The 19,316-nt window shown below is 41.5% G+C and overlaps 1 protein-coding gene and 2 non-coding genes across 3 annotated transcripts in view; 2 read left to right on the top strand and 1 right to left on the bottom strand.

Annotated features, from left to right (window-relative positions):
* The window catches only part of sif (still life), a 468,396-nt gene that overhangs the window by 427,309 nt on the left and 21,771 nt on the right, over positions 1-19,316 (top strand). Inside the window, exons 18-19 of the mRNA XM_072303597.1 lie at positions 593-860; positions 14,546-14,689. Of these exons, the coding sequence (XP_072159698.1) occupies positions 593-860; positions 14,546-14,689 (412 nt within the window). The remainder of the gene's footprint in view (positions 1-592; positions 861-14,545; positions 14,690-19,316) is intronic.
* TRNAP-CGG (transfer RNA proline (anticodon CGG)) lies at positions 2,900-2,971 on the bottom strand. Its single transcript has one exon. It is a non-coding gene; the product is annotated as a tRNA-Pro (tRNA).
* On the top strand, positions 3,196-3,267 carry TRNAP-UGG (transfer RNA proline (anticodon UGG)). The gene has a single exon. It is a non-coding gene; the product is annotated as a tRNA-Pro (tRNA).

The raw sequence follows: 19,316 nt of genomic DNA, 5'->3' as shown, positions 1-19,316 counted from the left end.
GGCCTCGGAATCTTTGATAAAATTAAATGGCAGCACTGGGTAGCCTGTGTCACACTGTCAAAGCTAGCCATCAAAATATCAAGGTCAGGTGTTGCAGGTGTTGTGATTAGGGGTAATCACACGATCAATATGAGCTATCAATATCTCATCAATATAGAGCGGCGCCGCTCTGTATTGATGCCTCGAAGAGCTGTGATTGGTCGTACAAGCTGCGCGCGCATTATGACCTCGCCATATTGATAGCTCATATTGATCGTGTGATTACCCCTATTGGGTCATTCGATGACTTGGACCAATCACATGCAGCACTTGACCTTGACATTTTTAAAGAGTATTTTGATAGTGTATCACAGGCGATTGGAAATAAACATTTTTCTGATTTTTAATAATCTTCGGAACTAGATCCGGGCATTTTTCGGAATTTTGCTCGGAATTTTGGGAAATCGGAATTAATTCCGGGGACCCCGGAATCTTTGGTAAAATGAACTGGCAGTATCATCTAGAAGTAAACATTTCACCCCTAAGTGAAGTTAGCAGTATCCTCGATGTTAATTTTCCTATAATTTGAACGGGATGTGATGGTGTGTTGCAGGTTCCTGAGCGTGAAGAAATGGCTGCTGCGGAAGAAGCACCAGATCGAGCTGGCCCGGAAGCGGGGCTGGAAGGGCTACTGGGTCTGCCTCAAGGGGACGACGCTGCTCTTCTACCCCTGCGACACGCGGGAGGGGCGCTCCGTGGACTCGGCCCCCAAGCACCTCATCATCGTCGACGGCGCCATCATGCAGCCCATCCCCGAGCACCCCAAGCGGGACTACATCTTCTGCCTCAGCACCGCCTTCGGCGACGCCTACCTCTTCCAGGTACCTCTCACCTTCCGCACCATTTTAAACGTCCTAATCTCACACTGGAAAAAAAACACACACTGCAAAAAAATTCCCGGCGATTTTACCAAGGTCCGTTGGTACCTTTACCATCTCACTTTTTTTACCAATTATTGGTAATTTTACCAAGACGGACCGGTAACCTTACCTAAAAACCAGTATTTTAACTGTTTTTTTTTTTCAGGTAAGAATACCACTTTTATTGGTAATCAATTCCCGGTAACTTTGCCATTTCATCTCGGTAATTCTACCACAGTTGATAAAAAATATTGGCGTTTTTACCAAGGTCCAGTAAAATTATCGAGAAAGTTCAATAATTTTACCGAGATTTCTCGGTAAAATTACCAATTCCATAAATGTTCATTTTACCAAGAAAAAACTGGGATCAAATAGAACCCTGAATTCTTGGTAATTTTACCCTTTTCTTAGTACATATAAATACACAGAGATTTTTTTTCAGTGCATTGGATCCAGAGTCCAGACTCTTAAAAACATCAACAAGAAAAAATACTCTTGATTCAATGAGATTTAAGCTCAAATCAAGAACCAAACCTCATAATTTGAGCGGATTTCCTTTTGATTTAAGCAAAAATCTGATTGAATCAAGAGTATTTTTTCTTGTCAATGTTTTCAAGAGTCTGAACTCGAGATCCAATGTGTTTTTTTCCCCAGTGTAATCTCATAGAAAGTGTATCATGAGGGAACCTTCATAAATAGATCACGGTAAGCAGAAAGGAATCGCACATCTGTTATTGCCAAATTTGATTTCGTATTGCAATTTTTTACACGAAAACGATTGTGCGCATTTTTGGGCAAATTCCAGTGAATTTTCTGCTTAGTATGAGCTTCATATTCCTTAAATTTATTAAAGGACTCAGCTCATACGTTGTCTTGTAAAAAATTTAATCGTCCAATTAAATTTGGCAGTAGCTGATGTGGTTTGGCTCCTTTCTGTTAACCCGGTCCAAATAGACATCATTTTACTAGTAAGAACTACAGTATCTGGCTCATTTTAGAAACAGCATGTGTGCCATTAGTTTCCTTATGCAGATAGCTGCCTCTATGGCGCTAGAAATTGTAGTTCCTAATTACAAAATGCTGCCGAAATTACGTGACGCTCATGGTGAAGGGAGGAGGTATGAGTCCGCGTTACGCTGCGTTACGAGGGGGAGGGGGTCAGTGCAACCCTCTCTTTTGGCAAAAAAATAAAATACAGGAAAATTGCCTTTTCAACGAAACTTCTCAATTTTTTATCACTCAACCCGATTCTTTTTCTGTAAGTTCTGGAGATACATCCTAGATAGTTTGCCTATTTTCTGAATTTCTCATCCATTTTTTAATCCTGTGTTTTACCTTTTAATAGTATTTCCTGCTTCTCTATACATTCTGAATCACACTTATTAGTTCTTCAGGATATATCAATGTATCTTACCCCACGAGGGAGGCACGTAAAGTTGGCGCTGACCCCCCGCCCCGTTTTTAACGCAGCGTAACGCAGGATAATACTCACTATGTTCCCACAGAGTGTTACGTAATTTATGAACGCTCCCTAAGTCTACTTAAAATATTTTATTTCAACGGCTTGTCCTGTAATAATAAAGAAGAACAACAGAATCATCAACGTCTCTGATCCTTTCCACAGGAAGCAACACTGAAAAAAAATCTCGGTGTGTTTACTAAGAAAAGGGTAAAATTACCAAGAATTCGGGGTTCTATTTGATCCCAGTTTTTTCTTGGTAAAATTACCATTTATGGAATTGGTAATTTTACTGAGAAATCTCGGTAAAATTATTGAACTTTCTCGGTAATTTCACTGGACCTTGGTAAAAACGCCAATATTTTTTATCGACTGTGGTAGAATTACCGAGATAAAATGGCAAAGTTACCAGGAATTGATTACCAATAAAAGTGATGTTCTTACCTGAAAAAAACAGTAAAAAGGTACCAACGGACCGTAGTAAAAACGCCGAGAATTTTTTTTTCAATGAACCAGCAGAAATCCCGATTTAAAAATTGGCGGGCTCGTCCGGGATTTGAACCCGGGACCTCCTGCACCCGAAGCAGGAATCATACCCCTAGACCAACGAGCCGTGATGGCTAGGTACATTTAATAGCGAACATAGCCACTTCCTGGTGCACTCGATTGGAAACCAAAGAATGTTGATGGATGTGTGTTCGTTTTGTTTTGATGCGTCCGTAATTACTCCTCGAGCGCGTAGAGAGAAAGTGAAAACAATAAACATCGCCTGCGCTCAATCTGCTAATTAGCAGGTTTCTACTGTAATACTAATGCAGTTCCTCAGCGGAATACGCAGGCCCGTTGGTCTAGGGGTATGATTCCTGCTTTGGGTGCAGGAGGTCCCGGGTTCAAATCCCGGACGGGCCCCATAATTTTATGGACCCTCTAATCCCGCTTAGATACATACTGCGGCGTTGCCAATTTGGCTTGCAGGTACCTTAATTTTGTTTGTACCTTGAAAAACTACACATGAGTTCATCATCACTGTCGTTAAATAGGGCTGCCACAGTCAAGGAATACCGCGAAATATCAGGGAATTTTAAAAATTCAGGGGAAACCTCGAAATGTCAGGGAATATGACGAAAATATCACCAGAAAATTGTCAAATCACCTTCATTTCCGTTCCTGAGTGCGTTTGACGTTTCGAACAACTAATTTTCCTTGAAAACTATTTCTAACTATGTCTTTTTAACAATCTGGCATCTGTTGATTGTCAGGAATTTTTACTGAAATGGTTCAGGGAAATGTCAGGGAATTTAATTTTCCAACTTCTGTGGCAACCCTGTAAAACAGTTTTTTTTTTTGTAAAATACTAATCGTATGCTCTTACCCATCCGCAAGAATAGGAAAATTTTCTATCTCTTTTTTTTAGCTGAAAGCAAACTTTCTTCGGCCATAAAACAGAAAATATCAAAACTCTCTCTCCGGTCGTCCTTTCGTTGTTAATATTCAGCCCCCATCCATCTGCAGTTCTCAGTCCCAGCAGATTCCCGCGGTTTTTATTCTGAGAGGGAGCTTGTTTCCATTTGAATCGCGTTAAGTTTCAGAACGACCCAACTCTGAAACACTAAATTTGACAAGAGACAATGAAAACTGCGTAACTGCCGTAAAAATCGGGACAGGAAAAGCCGCTGTAGGTTAAGAAGTGCGTAGGAAAGAGGATCTTATAATTGGGCACTGCTACGAACGAGGAAGTCTTCGCGACGGGAAAAGTCAGCCTTTCATGAAATATAGTGTTGGATCTCGTTGATTTTGAAGAGTAGAAAAAATTGACTAACATAATCCACTGCGGGCCGATTATTGAAACTGATGGATAAAGCGATAGACAAAGAAGACATAGGGATATCGAGTATGGAGCGATCCTATTGGTTGACACGGTTGGTTTTTATAGACTAAGGCAGACAATGATGGACTAACTGTCGGGTCTTTAGCGGGTTGCCGTTAGTTAGTCCATTACCTACCTCCTATGTCCATTGCCACCGCCTGCTTCCACCAATAGGATCCCTCCAAATCCCTTTTGTCGTCTTTGTCTATAGCTTTGTCTATAAGTTTCAATAATCGGCCCGCTGTTTGTTATAATTGTGTCTATTTCGATTAAATGAAAGTCAGTTTTTACAACTTTTACAAAATCAGGCACTCATCCAAAACTTGAATTTGATTTCCTAGAAAATGGTAAAAATTTGAAAAATCTAACCGCCATTCACATATCACATAATATGGCTGGAAAAAAATGGACTCGATGTAAGCGAAACATCGAATGTGCCCTTTAAAAGATTCCCTCTTAAATCAAGAATCAAATCGCCTGAATCCAGCAGGTTTCTGCCTTATACTCGTATAAGTAACCTTTTTCTCAATTCATGCATCTTTTCTTCCGAATATTAGCAATTTTGATGCAAGAGAAAATCTCATTTGCAGTACATTTTAGGAATTTTCTGCTGCAATCAAGCTACTGTCTTCCAAATTCCAATCTTGACAAAGCGCTGGTGAGATTTTCAAGAGAGATACTAATGAATTTTAGAACCTCATTTTAGGAGATATTTTAAGAGCAGTACATCCCACGCCTTGAAATGTCGAACATTTTTCAGCTTTTCCTGCTCCGACAGACATAAAATACTTTTGGCAATAAATGCGCCGATCTCTTGGAGATTTTTTTCCTGTAAAAAAAATAAAAACGAGAAAACAAACCAATAGAGAATTTTCAGGTGTCTGAAATTAGGCAAATTTCATGTTTAAGAAGAAACTCCACTGAACAAATCGAGCATGAGAGTATCCTTTTTTTTTAAAATGAACAATTTTTAGAGGAGATATGACCAAATTCCCCAATCTGTTAAAGTACTTCTATTTGTATGGAAAATGCCGTCCGATGACATCGCAAGACGGTAGATTTTCAGACTTTTAAATGTATTTTTCTAAAATGTTCCATATTAGAAAAATATGATGAGAACTACGCACTCAGCTCGTTAAGCACTCTCAAATCAGTGCTCCCATTCCATGTCCGTCATAAGTTCCGGGATTCGTTTTAGATTTTTTCAAAAGTTCCGAGAAAGTTCCGGAAAATGCGGAAGTTCCAAGGAAATTCCGGAGAAGGCCATAGGTCCGGAACATTTCGGGAATTTCAAAAGTTCCGGAGTGTGCAAAAGATCCCGAACATTTCGGGAATTTCAAAAATTCCAGAGCATACGAATGATCCGGAATATTTCGGGAATTTCAAAAGTTCCGGGAAAAATTCAAGAAAATCTCAAAAGTTCCGAAATTCGATACTAGTTCCGGAAAATGCGGAAGTTCCGAGGAAATTCCGGAGAATGCCATAGATCCGGAACATTTCGGGAATTCCAAAAGTTCCGGAGAGTGAGAAAGATCCGGGACAGTCCGGGAATTTCAAAAGTTCCGGAGAGTGCAAAAGATCCCGAACATTTCGGGAATTTCAAAAATTCCGGAGAAAACGTATGATCCGGAATATTCCGGGAATTTCAAAAGTTCCGGGAAAAATTCAAAGAAATCTCAAAAGTTCCGGAATTCGGTACTAGTTCCGGGAAACGGGAGCACAGTCTCAGGTAAAGCAGTACAATGTCTCCGTGCAAATGTTCCATTTGAGTCGTTTTTGAACTCAACGATTCATCTCTGAGAGGAGGAAAGGAGAGGAGAGACTCAGGAGCAGGAGATAAACGAGGTTTTTTTGTCGCGGATCGAAAGTCTATTACCTGAAGCTGAGTGGAGACGCTGGTGTGGAGTGTCGAGTTCCTTTCTCTATCACGCTCCTCGCGGTTCCGAGAGTAAGTGCAACTCCACGCCGCGCCATAAAGCGAACCACTTACAAGTTCGACTTTCCACACTTGCCACTTCCGTACGCTCCGAGAGCCCCGTCCGAATCCGGTGCTTTTCTCACGTCCTTCTTCCCAATCCTCTTAATTTTAACCGTCTTTTAATTTGCTCTTTCCGCACCGAGAAAAAGTTGGGTCGTTCGAAATGAACGTTCGACGCTCCCGATTCGATTACCCATTCTGCTATCCACGACTAACAGCCGGATTATTTTTTTACTCCTAGATTACTCACCGCACTGAAAAAAAAAATCTCGGTGTATTTACTAAGAAAAGGGTAAAATTACCAAGAATTCAGGGTTCTATTTGACCCCAGTTTTTTCTTGGTCAAATTACCATTTATGGAATTGGTATAATTTTACCAAGAAATCTCGGTAAAATTATTGAACTTCCTCGGGAATTTTACTGGACCTTGGTAAAAACGCCAATATCTTTTATTGACTGTGGTAGAATTACCGAGATAAAATGCGGCAAAGTTACCGGGAATTGATTACCAATAAAAGTGGTATTCTTACCTGAAAAAAACAGTAAAAATACCGGTTTTTAGGTAAGCTTACCAGTCTGTCTTGGTAAAATTACCAATAAGTGGTAAAAAAAGTGAGATGGTAAAGGTACCAACGGACCTTCGTAAAAACGCCGACAATTTTTTGTCAGTGCGGTTCTAATTTTACCTGCACTTTACTCACGGGCTCCAGCTTTACCTACGTCTATACCCACCAGCGGGCTGATTGTTGAAAGTGACAGACGAAACGATAGACGAAGAAGATGTAAGGAGTATGGAGCGATCCTATTGATTAATTTAGGTGGTTCCTATACTCTAAGGGAGAAAATGATGGACGAACTAAACTACAAGAGACCCTATAGTCATAGTCCATCATTTTCTCTCTTAGTCTATAGAAACCACGCATTTTAACCAATAGGATTGCTCCATACTCTCTACGTCTTCTTTTTCTATCGCTTTGTTGCAATTTCAATAATCAGACAATGATTGACTCAGCCAATTACATTGCTGAGACTCATAGTGCGGGATCTCTGAGATATATTGTCTCTCTGCTTTTAAAAGTTAACTATTTAATGCTCGCTCTTCTCATTATCTTTTTCGTCGCGGGGGGTCCAACAAAATTTTGCGGCGAGAACTTTTCTTTTCAGCGCGGTTCGCCGACAAAGTGCTGAACTAATATCGGGGTTATGACGGGACCAAGACGATACAATACAAAGCTGACCCAGTTTCCCGATATTAAGCACGCCAGCGCGCGGCTTGGAAAATTAAAAACTGTCTCCAAGTTCGTTCGAACTTTCAGCGAACCAAGTTAGAAGCGCGCCTCAATGCAATTTCTGCATGCGTATACACTGTGCACCCACGTGAAATTCTGCAATAAACTAGTGGCATGGCGAGCTTTGCCATGGTAACGTTGCATGGTGTCAACGATCATGGTGTCAACGATCATGGTGTCAACAAACCCAATATCTGATCATGGAGTCAACCATCGTTGACGTCGTGCTCAGGCAGTAAAACGCAAAAATGGGCCCTGAGAATGGTGTCAACGATCACGGTGTCAATAAGCTGAAAAATATCTTTCTTAGAAGTAAAATCAAAAAATTAAGCACACAGGAGAGGTTTGGGTCACATATAGTTAGATTAGGTTAGTTTAAGTCAGGGAATGTGCGATTAGATTAGGTAGGGTACTGGGTAAGGTCGGGGAAAATTACGTTCTGTGAAAGTGGGTTAGGTCTTGTAAGGTAAAGTTGGTCAAGGTTAGCTTTGCTTTAGGTTAGGTTAGGTTAGAGTAAATAACACGAGAAAAACAAGACTTGAAAGATGTTATAGAGGGAAGTTTTAAGTTTCGTTGACGTCGTGATCGTTGAAACCGTGATCATCCTTCGTAAGAGTCAGAATTTTTTTATTTTTAGATGATCATGGTGTCAACAAAAACTTAGAAAAACTGTTTGTTGACACCGTAATCGTTGACACCATGCTATGTAATCTTTGCCATGTATCGATTGATCCGTCATTTAAACCTATGGAAAAGGATCGATAGAAGGTGTCCCCGCGACGAACACCTTAATTATCAATTACCATAGCTTCAAACAGAGAAATATCGATAATCGATCATTCACGCCTCGCCACTGCTAGGAACATGTTGATCATATCCGTTTAGTCTAAAACTCACCCGCGAAGCTTTTAAGTTTGAGATTTTAATGAAGTTCAGTTTGTCGTTTCCCTCGCGAAAGAACGTAACTAAATTTCATGTTGTCAAATTTTTTTCCCGTAAATGGGTCAGTTGCACTGGTTTCAGAATCGTGTTTTGATGCTTGATTCTTGTAAATCAGCTGAAAATAATAAGATCTGTCCAAACAGCATCTTTCTACGTCCAAAATTAACAGGGGTATCACGCGTTGAGAAATTCGGTTCATGACGTCATCCACCGCGGCACGGAAGTGACACCCATGGTTTTTTCCACCTTGCTTTCATCAGTCAGGGAAACGCAACATTTGTACCGGTTACTCAACGTGTAACTCGGTGGGGCCATGTCACTACCTCGGTGGATGACGTCATAACCCGAACTTTTCAAAGCGTGACATCTCGGTTAATATTGAACGTAGAAGCTGGTGTTTGGACAGATCTTATTATTTTTAGCTAATCCATAAGATACAAGCATCAGAACACTATTCTGTGACCAGCGCAACTGACCCATCGCATTTTTAGTGCTCCCAGATCGAAGGAAACAACTTTGAGAAGTCCCAAAATTTAAACGAGACCACTCCAAAAAGGGGCCAAAAACCCAGGAGTCAAAGTGGTACAATGGGAAAAAAAAAAACACAAATCGAATATAGAGTCCATACTCTTAAAAACATCAACAAGAAAAAGTGCTCTTGATTCAATCAGAATCTAGCTCAAATCAAGAACCAAGCCTCTTAATTTAAGCGGATTTCGTTTTGATTCAAGCAAAAATCCGATTGAATCAAGAGTATTTTTTCTTGTCAATGTTTTCAAGAGTTTGGACTCTAGATCCAATGTGGGATTTTTTTTTCCAGTGTAGTGCGCGAGAATTCTGCATCACCCTGTATGCACTCAAGCAGCTTCAGCATGCAAGTCAATTTCGATGCCGAAATTTAGCTCATGGGGCGGCAACAGGGGCTCCCGGCTCCGGACGAAAGAGATATCCGGATAAAGTTGTTGAGTCGCCGTGATCGAAATCGTGTTCCCAGTCAAAGAGGTTGCATGTGCTTGTACATCATCACTCGGCTGACATAAGGGCGTAACTACATTTCGAGTTGAGCCCGGGAAAGCATCGACGTTTGTGGACGACAAGGTTCATCCCTCAGTGTAGATACGTCTTTATGTAAGGGGGGCGACGACATAAGTCCGCGACCATTTATCACATTTATCCGCGCATCCGGGCGAAAGAAGCGACTTTTCGATGTAAATACGCGCTCCATCGGGTGCTCCGCCGTCCTGAGGAAAAACGCCGCATGCGCTTTCAGGCGTTGCCAAATTTCCTTCGATCAATCGCTATTTTGCAGGAACATTTGCGAATTTTTTTCTTCCGATTTCTCAGATAATTTTGTTAGTAATTTGATGTGATGTGTCCGAAAATTTCAAGTAAAAATATTCATAACTTTCCTCAAAAACAAACGTTTCGTCGGCGGAAAGTTGGCAACCCTGGAATGTTCATACGGCGTTTTTCCCTGCTCCAGGAGGGGGTTCCCACTCACTTCAGTCAACAATGTATCGAGCGCTTTCCCATCTCTTTTTCTTGCAATTAAAATCACCAGCGTGTTTGAACGGAGCTCTCGGAGGCGGAGCTCCGTATTTTTTGCGCCGGATCCTGCTTTTATTCCGGAACCGGCCTGCGTTTGGGCCGTGCGGTCATCGCTGGAACGCGGAATTCGTTCGGAGAGGGGGCACAAAGGATGTCGGGTGACTGGAGCCGAATGCGTTTTTTCGCGCCCTTTGAGATCGACCGTGGTGCCATGCATTCGAAAAATCGCATTTTCGTGAATGGAAATTGCATGCTCGTATTTTAAAAGCACCGGAAAAAAACACATTGGATCTAGAATCCAGGCTCTTAAAAACATCGAGAAGAAAAAATACTCTTGATTCAATCGGATTTTTGCTTAAATCAAGAACCAAGCCTCCTAATTTGAGCAGATTTCCTTTTGATCTGATTGAATCAAGAGTATTTTTTCTTGTCAATGTCTTCAAGAGTCTGGACTCTAGATCCAATGTGATTTTTTTTCCAGTGAGGTGCATAAGTGGGTCCATAAGAAATGAATTGAGGTAATTCCTCCAATTTTTTCGAAAACATGCTATTATTTTTTTATTTAACTTAGAGAAAGGGAAGCAACATGTTTGAAAAACCAATGAACACAAATAATCGACCAAAGTTTAGAAACATCCCTATCGAATATTTTGCATTTAAACTTAGTTTATGTCGAAACGTTTTTTCGAGAATCCCTTATGAAAAGACCATATAGTTCAACTCTCTATTGGTAACAATATTCATTTAAGAGTTAACATGTTTTTCAACGTGTATTATATGGTTGTTCTCAATTCGCCTTCAGCTGCGTCCGCATCAATTGTTGTTACGAATATGTTGTGCGTGCTGATTTTAACTCATTACATACTTGACTCTCTGAAGGCGTTTAATGTGCGAAAGCAGAGCATCCTGTTGGAGAACAACAGAAGTGAGATGGAATGAATAGCTCAATCCCTACTTCGTTTGTTCTCCGACAGATTGCGCTACTTGCGCACGTAAAACGCCTTCGGAGAGTCGAGTATGTAATGGGCTGAAATCAGCACGCACAACATATTCATAACAACAATTGCTGCAGACGCAGCTGAAGGCGAATTGCTTTTGCACACCTCAGAGAATCAAGTATTTATGTAACGAGCTGAAATCAGCACGCACAACATATTCGTAACAACAATTGCTGCAGACGCAGCAGAAAGTGAATCGTTCAGTCCAAAAAAAAAGAGCCGGGTCGGTAGACTGCATGTAACGAGAGGGTATGTATTCGATCGCCATGAATCGAACGAAAAATAAAAACGTGAAACGATCAACACCGATTTAATGGCCAAATGAAAAAGTGGATCAAAATCAGTAGAAAACTTGCATTTACTGTGAAAATTTCTAATTGCGATCTCTCGAAATTAGGTAAGATCAGCCAAGATATTGATTTTTCGAGATTTTAAGGTGATTCGATGGACGCCATATGTCGTGTCAGAACGGCATGCGATTTATCGCATCAATTGGTTCCATTTTTCAGCTACTCGTCATTTTTCTGCAATTTTGAGATCGCAATTCTGTTGTCAGGAGACTAAAGCACTCACTTACCAATTGTAACAAAGAAATTCAACGTAATAAAGGCGTGATTTTTTCAGAGAGAAAACATCGCATTTGATACTGGTATCGAAACTGCACTCGAACGCGATATTTTCTCTCTGAAAAAAACCACGCCTTTATTACGTCGAATTTCTTTGTTAAAAATGATAAGTGAGTGCTTTAGTCTCCTGACAACAGAATTGCGAGCTCAAAATTGGAGAAAAATGACGAGTAGCTGAAAAAATGGAACCAATTGATGCGATACATCGCATGCCGTTCTGACACAAAATATGGCGTCCATCGAATCACCTTAAGTCCATACGCACCATAGACTCACCCCCTGCAAACTGTTTTGAGTGCATTTTTGTCGCATTATTTTTTGCTTCGAGACCACTGTGCCTGTTTATCGATCCTATTCCATAGGTTTAAATGGCTGATCAATCGATGTATCGCAAAGCAGGCCACGCCACTGATGCCTACGAAAGGGTTAAGAGGCGAAAAGAAGGAATCAATTTGCCCCGGCTCCACGGAAGGAGCCCCATCTGCGGCCCTGGCCGTGATAACGTCGCCCTCTGACGTAGGGCGTATCTCAATTCCCATATGAGCCCTGCTTTACACATGAGTCCATGCTTTTTAGGGCTCATTCTGAAATCGTAACACGCTCTACGTCACGAGCAACGATAAGGAAGTGCGCGTTCCTCGCGTTGGAGTCGCAGAAAAGTTCCACCTATTTATTCCGCAGTAAACGTCAAGCGAGCGCGCCTAGTGAGTTATTAGGTAGTGTAATTTCGAGTATTTTCGAGGAGCTTTCGCCTTTGCTCTTTTCACGAGCCGGAAACTCCCTCTCGAAACCGTTGGAGACGTCGCGTCGCCCTTTGATCCTACATTACGTGCTTCCGGTTCACGTTCGTCGCTCTCTTATTCTTGCTCGGGAAAAACGCCGTATGTCCCACTAGGCGTTGCCAAATCTCCTTCGACAAATCACTAATTATCAGGAAAATTTGTAAATATTTTACTTCCGATTTTTCAGATAATTTTGTTTGTAATTTGATCTGAAGTGTCTGAAAATTCCAAGGAAAACTGTCCATAACTTTCTTCGAAAAAAAGTGTTTTCTGAGAGGAAATTTGGCAACATTTGAATGTTCTTACGGCGTTTTTACTTAGCACGGCAGTATTCTGCTCCTTGTCCGGCTCCAAGTCCGGATGGCCCTCGGGATCAGGGATCCTCGACTGCTCGAGTCCCGAACCTGTTAGGATTAATCGCTGATGCCAGAGTGGAGATGTTGCATGTGTGAGGGATTTGCGATTTGACTATTGATTCTTATGTAAAAGTTCGCGAGAAACACGAAGGTGCCACTGGTTTTCTCTGAAATCATCTCCCAAGCTCAAAAAAAGCTCTCAAGTTGAGGGCGTAATGGAGGGGATATCCCTTGCTTTCCTGAGAGTTCACCTCCACATCAAGACAAACTCTCCATGCAAAGATAGGGAGCAAATACATTGACAGGGCTGCCACTTTATTTGGGGACTCTAAAACTGAAAACACGGCAACCCTGTCAATGTATTTGCTCCCTATCTTTGCATGGAGAGTTTGTCTTGATGTAGAGATGGACTCTCAGAACAGCGTGGGATATCCCCTCCATTTTGGCCTCACTTTGAGAGCTTATTTTGAGCTTGGGAGATGATTTCAGAGAAAACCAGTGGCACCATCGTGTTTCTCGCGAACTTTTACAGAAGAATCAACAGGCAAATCGCAAATTCCTCACACATGCAACATCTCCATTCCAAGGAAAACTGTCCATAACTTTCTTCGGAAAAAAGTGTTTTCTGAGGGGAAATTTGGCAACATTCGAATGTTCATACGGCGTTTTTCCTTAGCACGGCATTATTCTGCTCCTTGTCCGGCTCCAAGTCTGGATGGCCCTCGGGATCAGGGATCCTCGACTGTTCGAGTCCCGAACCTGTTAGGATTAATCGCCGATGCCAGAATTGCTTCCCACGGTTCCAGGTGAGGTCAATGATTCTCCTGCAGTGGCGTGGCGTGAATAGCGATAGATCGATCGTTATGCCATATAAACCTATAGAAAAGGATCGATAAACAAGGTGTTCGCAGCGAACACCTTACTAATCGATTCTTTACCATAGCTTTAAATGGCAACAATCGATATATCGCAATTCACGCCACGCCACTGTTCTCCTGCCCCATTGACCTTGCTAACATAATGCCATAGCGAAAAGCCCAAGTTGCATTTTTTAACAGAAAATTGCGATGTTTTGAAATTAAGTTGCGACTTTTTTACAGATTTTTAGCGATAAAGTAGCCTAGATCTCACCAACATCTGAGCAAATGTTCTCAATTTTATCTCGATAAAATTGCGTACGATAAAATCGAAATTTTATTCCAATTTATCACGACTTTTCGTTCGTTACTTTTGCCATAAATCGAGGTCGATAAAATCGTCATACACTCTACGATGAAATCGCAACTTATCGCGATTTCTGTTACTTGGGAGAGTTGCTTACAGGCTTTGTCTTAAGGTGCGATTTTCGGGTCATTACGTCGTTTCCCGATCGAAAGAACGTAACTCCATTCTAAGGTTTTGTTATTTAATTGTTGGGGGTTGCATAACTTCATTCCAAGGTTTTGATATTTAATAGTTGCGGGTTGCATTACTCCATTCCAAGGTTTTGTTATTTAATTATTGCGGGTTGCATATGGAGCCCCTGAAAACTCGTTAAAATTTCGTGCAACACGAAATTTCTCCTCGCAGAAAAATTAAATTTCGTGAAATTCCGTGTGAAATTTCACTCAAACTCTGTCGTGGGGTTGCCTACTCATTATTATGAAGGCGATTAGTGAGCGTGCACCCAAGGCAGGGGCAGCCTTTTTCGCTATTTTGAAGTTCTCCCGGGTGTCCCGTCATTCTTGTCATACCTATTTCACCGCCCTTCTCTCGGCAGTCATTTTAACAACGTTTCGTATTTTCTTTTTCTGATTCGCAGGCGCCGTGTCAAGTGGAATTGGAGAACTGGGTGAACAGCATTCACTGCGCATGCGCCGCGGCTTTCGCCCGACACCGGGGCAAAACTGGAACGCTCCACCTCCTCCAAGAGGAAATCTATCGCCTGGAGAAAGCCATTGAAACGGTAAGCTAAAACCCTCCGTCAATTTTTAAAAGCCCTTTCACCCGGAAATCCAGATGTGCACCCCTTGTTCAGCCATTTTACCGAAAATCCAAATGTTCATCCTAATTCTCAAAGCTTCCGCACGCATCGATAAAAGTCGGATTCAGTCTGACTGGTCCGGCAATCCGGTTGAACAACTAAGGAATAGCTTTAGACTTAGACACTTTTAAGACATTTGTTAAGTTAGAACCGTTCGTCCAAGCATGGAACAGTGAAGAAAATACGCCGTCAAATCTTAAACTTATTCGTCCCATTGAATCAAGTCTCCGAATTTTGCCGCTTTTGTGTCCCAGACTATTTCATTGTAAATATTTCTATCCGTCGTCTTTCTTTTATCCCCAACAACCTTCGAAAAATCAGGAAATCGTGCGTTTGAAATTCGTGGACAAATTCGACAATGTTGAAATCCAACAAAACTCCTGCAGCTTTATAATGTGTGTTATGTGCTACATGAGGTTTTGCAGAAAAAGATAAATAATGCAATTCCCCTCTTTTTGCCCCTCAATTAATTTAATCAAAATCGTGATTTTTAAGAAAAAACGATGTTATGGTCTTTCAGCAAATGTATTGGTGCCAAATCCTGAATTTTTAGCTCTAGATTGGCGAAGCTCAATTGGACTACATTTTGCAATTTGGACCCATAGATTCTAGCCCGGTTTAAAAGCAACGTATGTGCCATTAGTTTCCCTATGCACGCAAGTGTTTTTCCAGAAGAGCCAGAATTTATAGTTCTAAATTGCAAAATGCGGTCCAATTGAAGGAGAAGATAAAAGCCCCCTTCCCTTCACAATGACTGGATAATTAGGAAAATTGGATGTTAAAAAATATTGCCGAAATGCAATTTAATTTCGGTAATTCGGTCAAAAGCTCGCCGCCTCTCTGCTCGTTCTGTGTATTCCCACCGCGAAGTACCTCGATTGTAGCGCCTGCAAGGATACATCTAATCCTGCCTAGCGACATTGAGTGTTGCATACGTTAAAAAATGAAGGCGTCTTTCTTGGCTTTCCCAATCCAATTTTCGAGCTCCATTCAAGGAGCTTTCATGCGCCTTTGCGCGCAGTGATCGTGTTGTCCAACTCACATTCACATTGCTGAAATGCAAGCAAAGTTTGGAAAAGCTTGATTTTAACCGGCAATACTGTCTTTAAAAGATTATTATCCCGCACGAAGTGCTCACACGGGAAGAGTTGTTACGTATGGAACAGCCCTTACCGAGCTCATCGGGGAAATGAGCAATGAGCTTAACAATTTAGCCAGGTGAAGATACGCGAGATCGAGGAGCCTATGAGCGTTTTGTCTGGTTTTACAGTATGTTTATGTCTGTCTCAATTACGAGCTCATGCTGAACTGCCACGCCGCCCAAGGGATCGAGTCAACAGGAGAGGCCGGACAAAATTTGGAAACTTTAAACGCTTATAACTCCACCTATACAAAACTTTGAGGTTCTAAAAGTGGTCCCATTGGTTTCCTCTTGAAATTTTCTTCTAGGAGCACCTCTTAAAATTCAAAATGTGACAAAATAAACATCAAAATGGAGATGTTGCATGCGGAAGGAATTTGAGATTTGACTATTGATTCTTTTGTAAAAGTTTGCGAGAAACACGATGGGGCCACTGGTTTTCTCAGAAATCATCTCCCAAGCTCAAAAAAGCTCTCAAGTTGAGGCCAAAATGGAGGGGATATCCCACGCTATCCTGAGAGTTCACCTCTACATCAAGACAGACTCTCCATGCAAAGATAGGGAGCAAATACATTAGCAGGGTTGCCACTTTATTTGGGGACTACAAAACTGAAAACATGGCATCCTTGCGAATGTATTTGCTCCCTATCTTTGCATGGAGAGTTTGTCTTAGATGTAGAGGTGGACTCTCAGGATAGCGTGGGATATCCCCTCCATTTTGGCCTCAACTTGAGAGCTTTTTTTAAGCTTGGGAGTTGATTTCAGAGGAAACCAGTGGCACCATCGTGTTTCTCGCGAACTTTTACGTAAGAATCAATAGTGAAATCGCAAATTCCTCACACATGCAACATCTCCATTTGTAGTTTAAGTGAAAAATTATTTGTCCGACCTCTTTGATTGACTCGATCCTCGATGCGCCGATAGAGAGCGCCGTATCATTCCAATGTCACCTAATTCACCCCGATAAAGCACTTATCCGAGAAGGGTTATGGATACGGTCGATCTAATTGGCAGTAAAATTCTCCGAACGGTTCAAAGGGAAATATTCTCAGTTCACACCGGAAGAAATTTATCAGCGTCCATGAATGTTCGTACGACGCTTTTTCTCGTGAAGGCAGTGACGCGATAAATTTCAAAACGATTTGACACCGCCGCATCCACCACGCCTGCAATAGAAGTGCGATAATGAAATCGTCAAAAAGGCTCATCTGCAATGTTCTATCAACCTGTTCAAGTCGGCCCATTAGCCTAATTAGTTTTCGCCCCTTCGGATCGCGGCTGGGTTGCCTCTCTCGAGTGGTATTCTTGGTTATTGCGACTCAAAAAAAGGGTTGTCGGACCGTAAGTGACTTTCATTCGCTGTGCTTACTGCCCTAGTAAGTGTCGCAGGCCTCTTTTATATATTTTATCTATAATATATTTTTATGGGTATGTTGGTTACTTAATTAATTATACGACGATCAGAAATTAGGCTATTTACGTCGGAGACCAGGAATAGAACCTTAACTTTTGAGATTTACTTGTTTAAATAGCTTTAAAATTTCGGTAGTTACTTTTGGATCATCAGAGCTTAGAGATTGGGTGTTCGGAGGGAGGTATTTTTGAATTTTGATGCGTGTAGCCTGTACTTAGCATAGGTTTCGAGGCAAGATAACAAGGGAAAATGTTGACATTAAGAGCAGGATGGAACTGGAGATTTCGAAATTAAATGGACTGCATTTTGCAATTTGGAAATATAAATTCTGGCCCGGTTTAAAAACAACGTATGTGCCATTAGTTTCCCTATGCTTATAAGTGTTTTTTCAGATGAGCCAGAATTTATAGTTCCAAATTGCAAAATGCAATTCAAATGAGAATGAGAGGGAAATGTATGGCTGATCTTACCCGTCTTGTTTTTCCTACGTATTCCTGTTCTTCCGCTGCAAAGCACCGCGATTGTAGCGCCTGCAAGGATACATCTATTACTGCTCAAGTACAGTGCGTGTTGCATACGTAAAACTTGAAGGCGTCTTGGTTTTCCCAATCAGTTTTTCTAAGTATCGCTACCACTCCCTATTCGTCCGCCAAAGTTGGCAACCATACCGCGCTACCGACAGCGCGCGCGTAACTTTGAATGTGAACATCGCGAGTCCCGGCTGAATGGGGAGCTTTTTTGGCGCGGAAACGCGATTGTTGGAAGATGTCGAGCATCGTTTCGCGGATTCGCGCGAGGCTTTTCGTTTGGTTTGTTCGGCTCCCGCGAGGCGCGCTCCTTTTCATCCCGCTCGGGTTTTGTCTCGCTGACGTCACCACCGTTGTCGCTTTTCGCAGCTAATGCGCCCTTTTTGAGGGGAAACCAGCCGCGCTAAGGAAAAACGCCGTATAAACATTCGAGAGTTGCCAAATTTCTTTCGATAAAATGTTTATTTTGGAGGAAAATTATGAATATTTTTCCTTGAAATTTTCAGACTCTTTAGATTAAATTATAAAACAAAATTATCAGAGAAATTGGAGGAAAAATATTTAAAAAATTTCCTGAAAATTAGTCATTTGCCAGAGGAAATTTGGCAACGACTGAAGGCTCATACGGCGTTTTTCCTTAGCACGGCAGAAACTCGGAGGGTTCCTTCAAAGCTGACGACGGGGGGCGGAACAGCAGTGCACCAGGTGCCACCGTTCTTCTAATTGGACGTGTTTCTATCAAACGGAACTATGTGCAATAAGACATGAGCCCTGAGACCCATAAGCATATGTTCGTAACAGGGCTCACGTCATAATGCACATAGTTCCGTTTGATAGAAACACGTCCAATTAGCAAACCGCTCCTGTGTTTGGACTGGATTCACGCCCTTGGGAGGATCTGTTTGAAATGTGATTTTTGAGATACTTACTTCTCGCAGGTCTCTATTTCTTCCGACTCACAGTGGATCGAGTCAATGAGAGAGTTCGGGCATGAAATTTTTGACTGGAACTGCAAATTTTGATGTTTATTTTGTCACATTTTAAAATTCAGGGGGTGCTTCTGCAAAGGGTTCATTTTTAGGACGAAAATTTTACGAGGAAACCGATGTAGCCACTTTTAGAACCTCCAAGTTTTGTATAAACGGAGTTATAAGCGTTTAAAGTTTCCAAATCGTCTTCGACCTCTTCTATTGACTCGATCAACTGTGCGTGCTAAGGGGAAACGCCGTATGAGCATTCGAATGTCGCCCAATTCCCTCTCAAAGAATATTTATTTTTGAAGAAAGTCATCCGTATTTCTTTATTAATTCTCTTTAGATATTTTAGATCAAATTACGAGCAAAATTCTCTGAAAAATCGAGAGAAAACTGATTCATAAATTTCCCTGAAAATTCGTGATTTTTCAAAGGAAATTTAGCAACTTCTGGAGGTTTATGCGACGTCCTTCTTAGCACGGCAGACTTGATG

The sequence above is a fragment of the Bemisia tabaci genome, chromosome 8 (genome assembly GCF_918797505.1).
Source record: "Bemisia tabaci chromosome 8, PGI_BMITA_v3".
Classification (NCBI taxonomy): domain Eukaryota; kingdom Metazoa; phylum Arthropoda; class Insecta; order Hemiptera; family Aleyrodidae; genus Bemisia; species Bemisia tabaci.
Note: the sequence above shows the minus strand (reverse complement) of the source record. Positions and strands in the feature narration are given on the sequence as shown.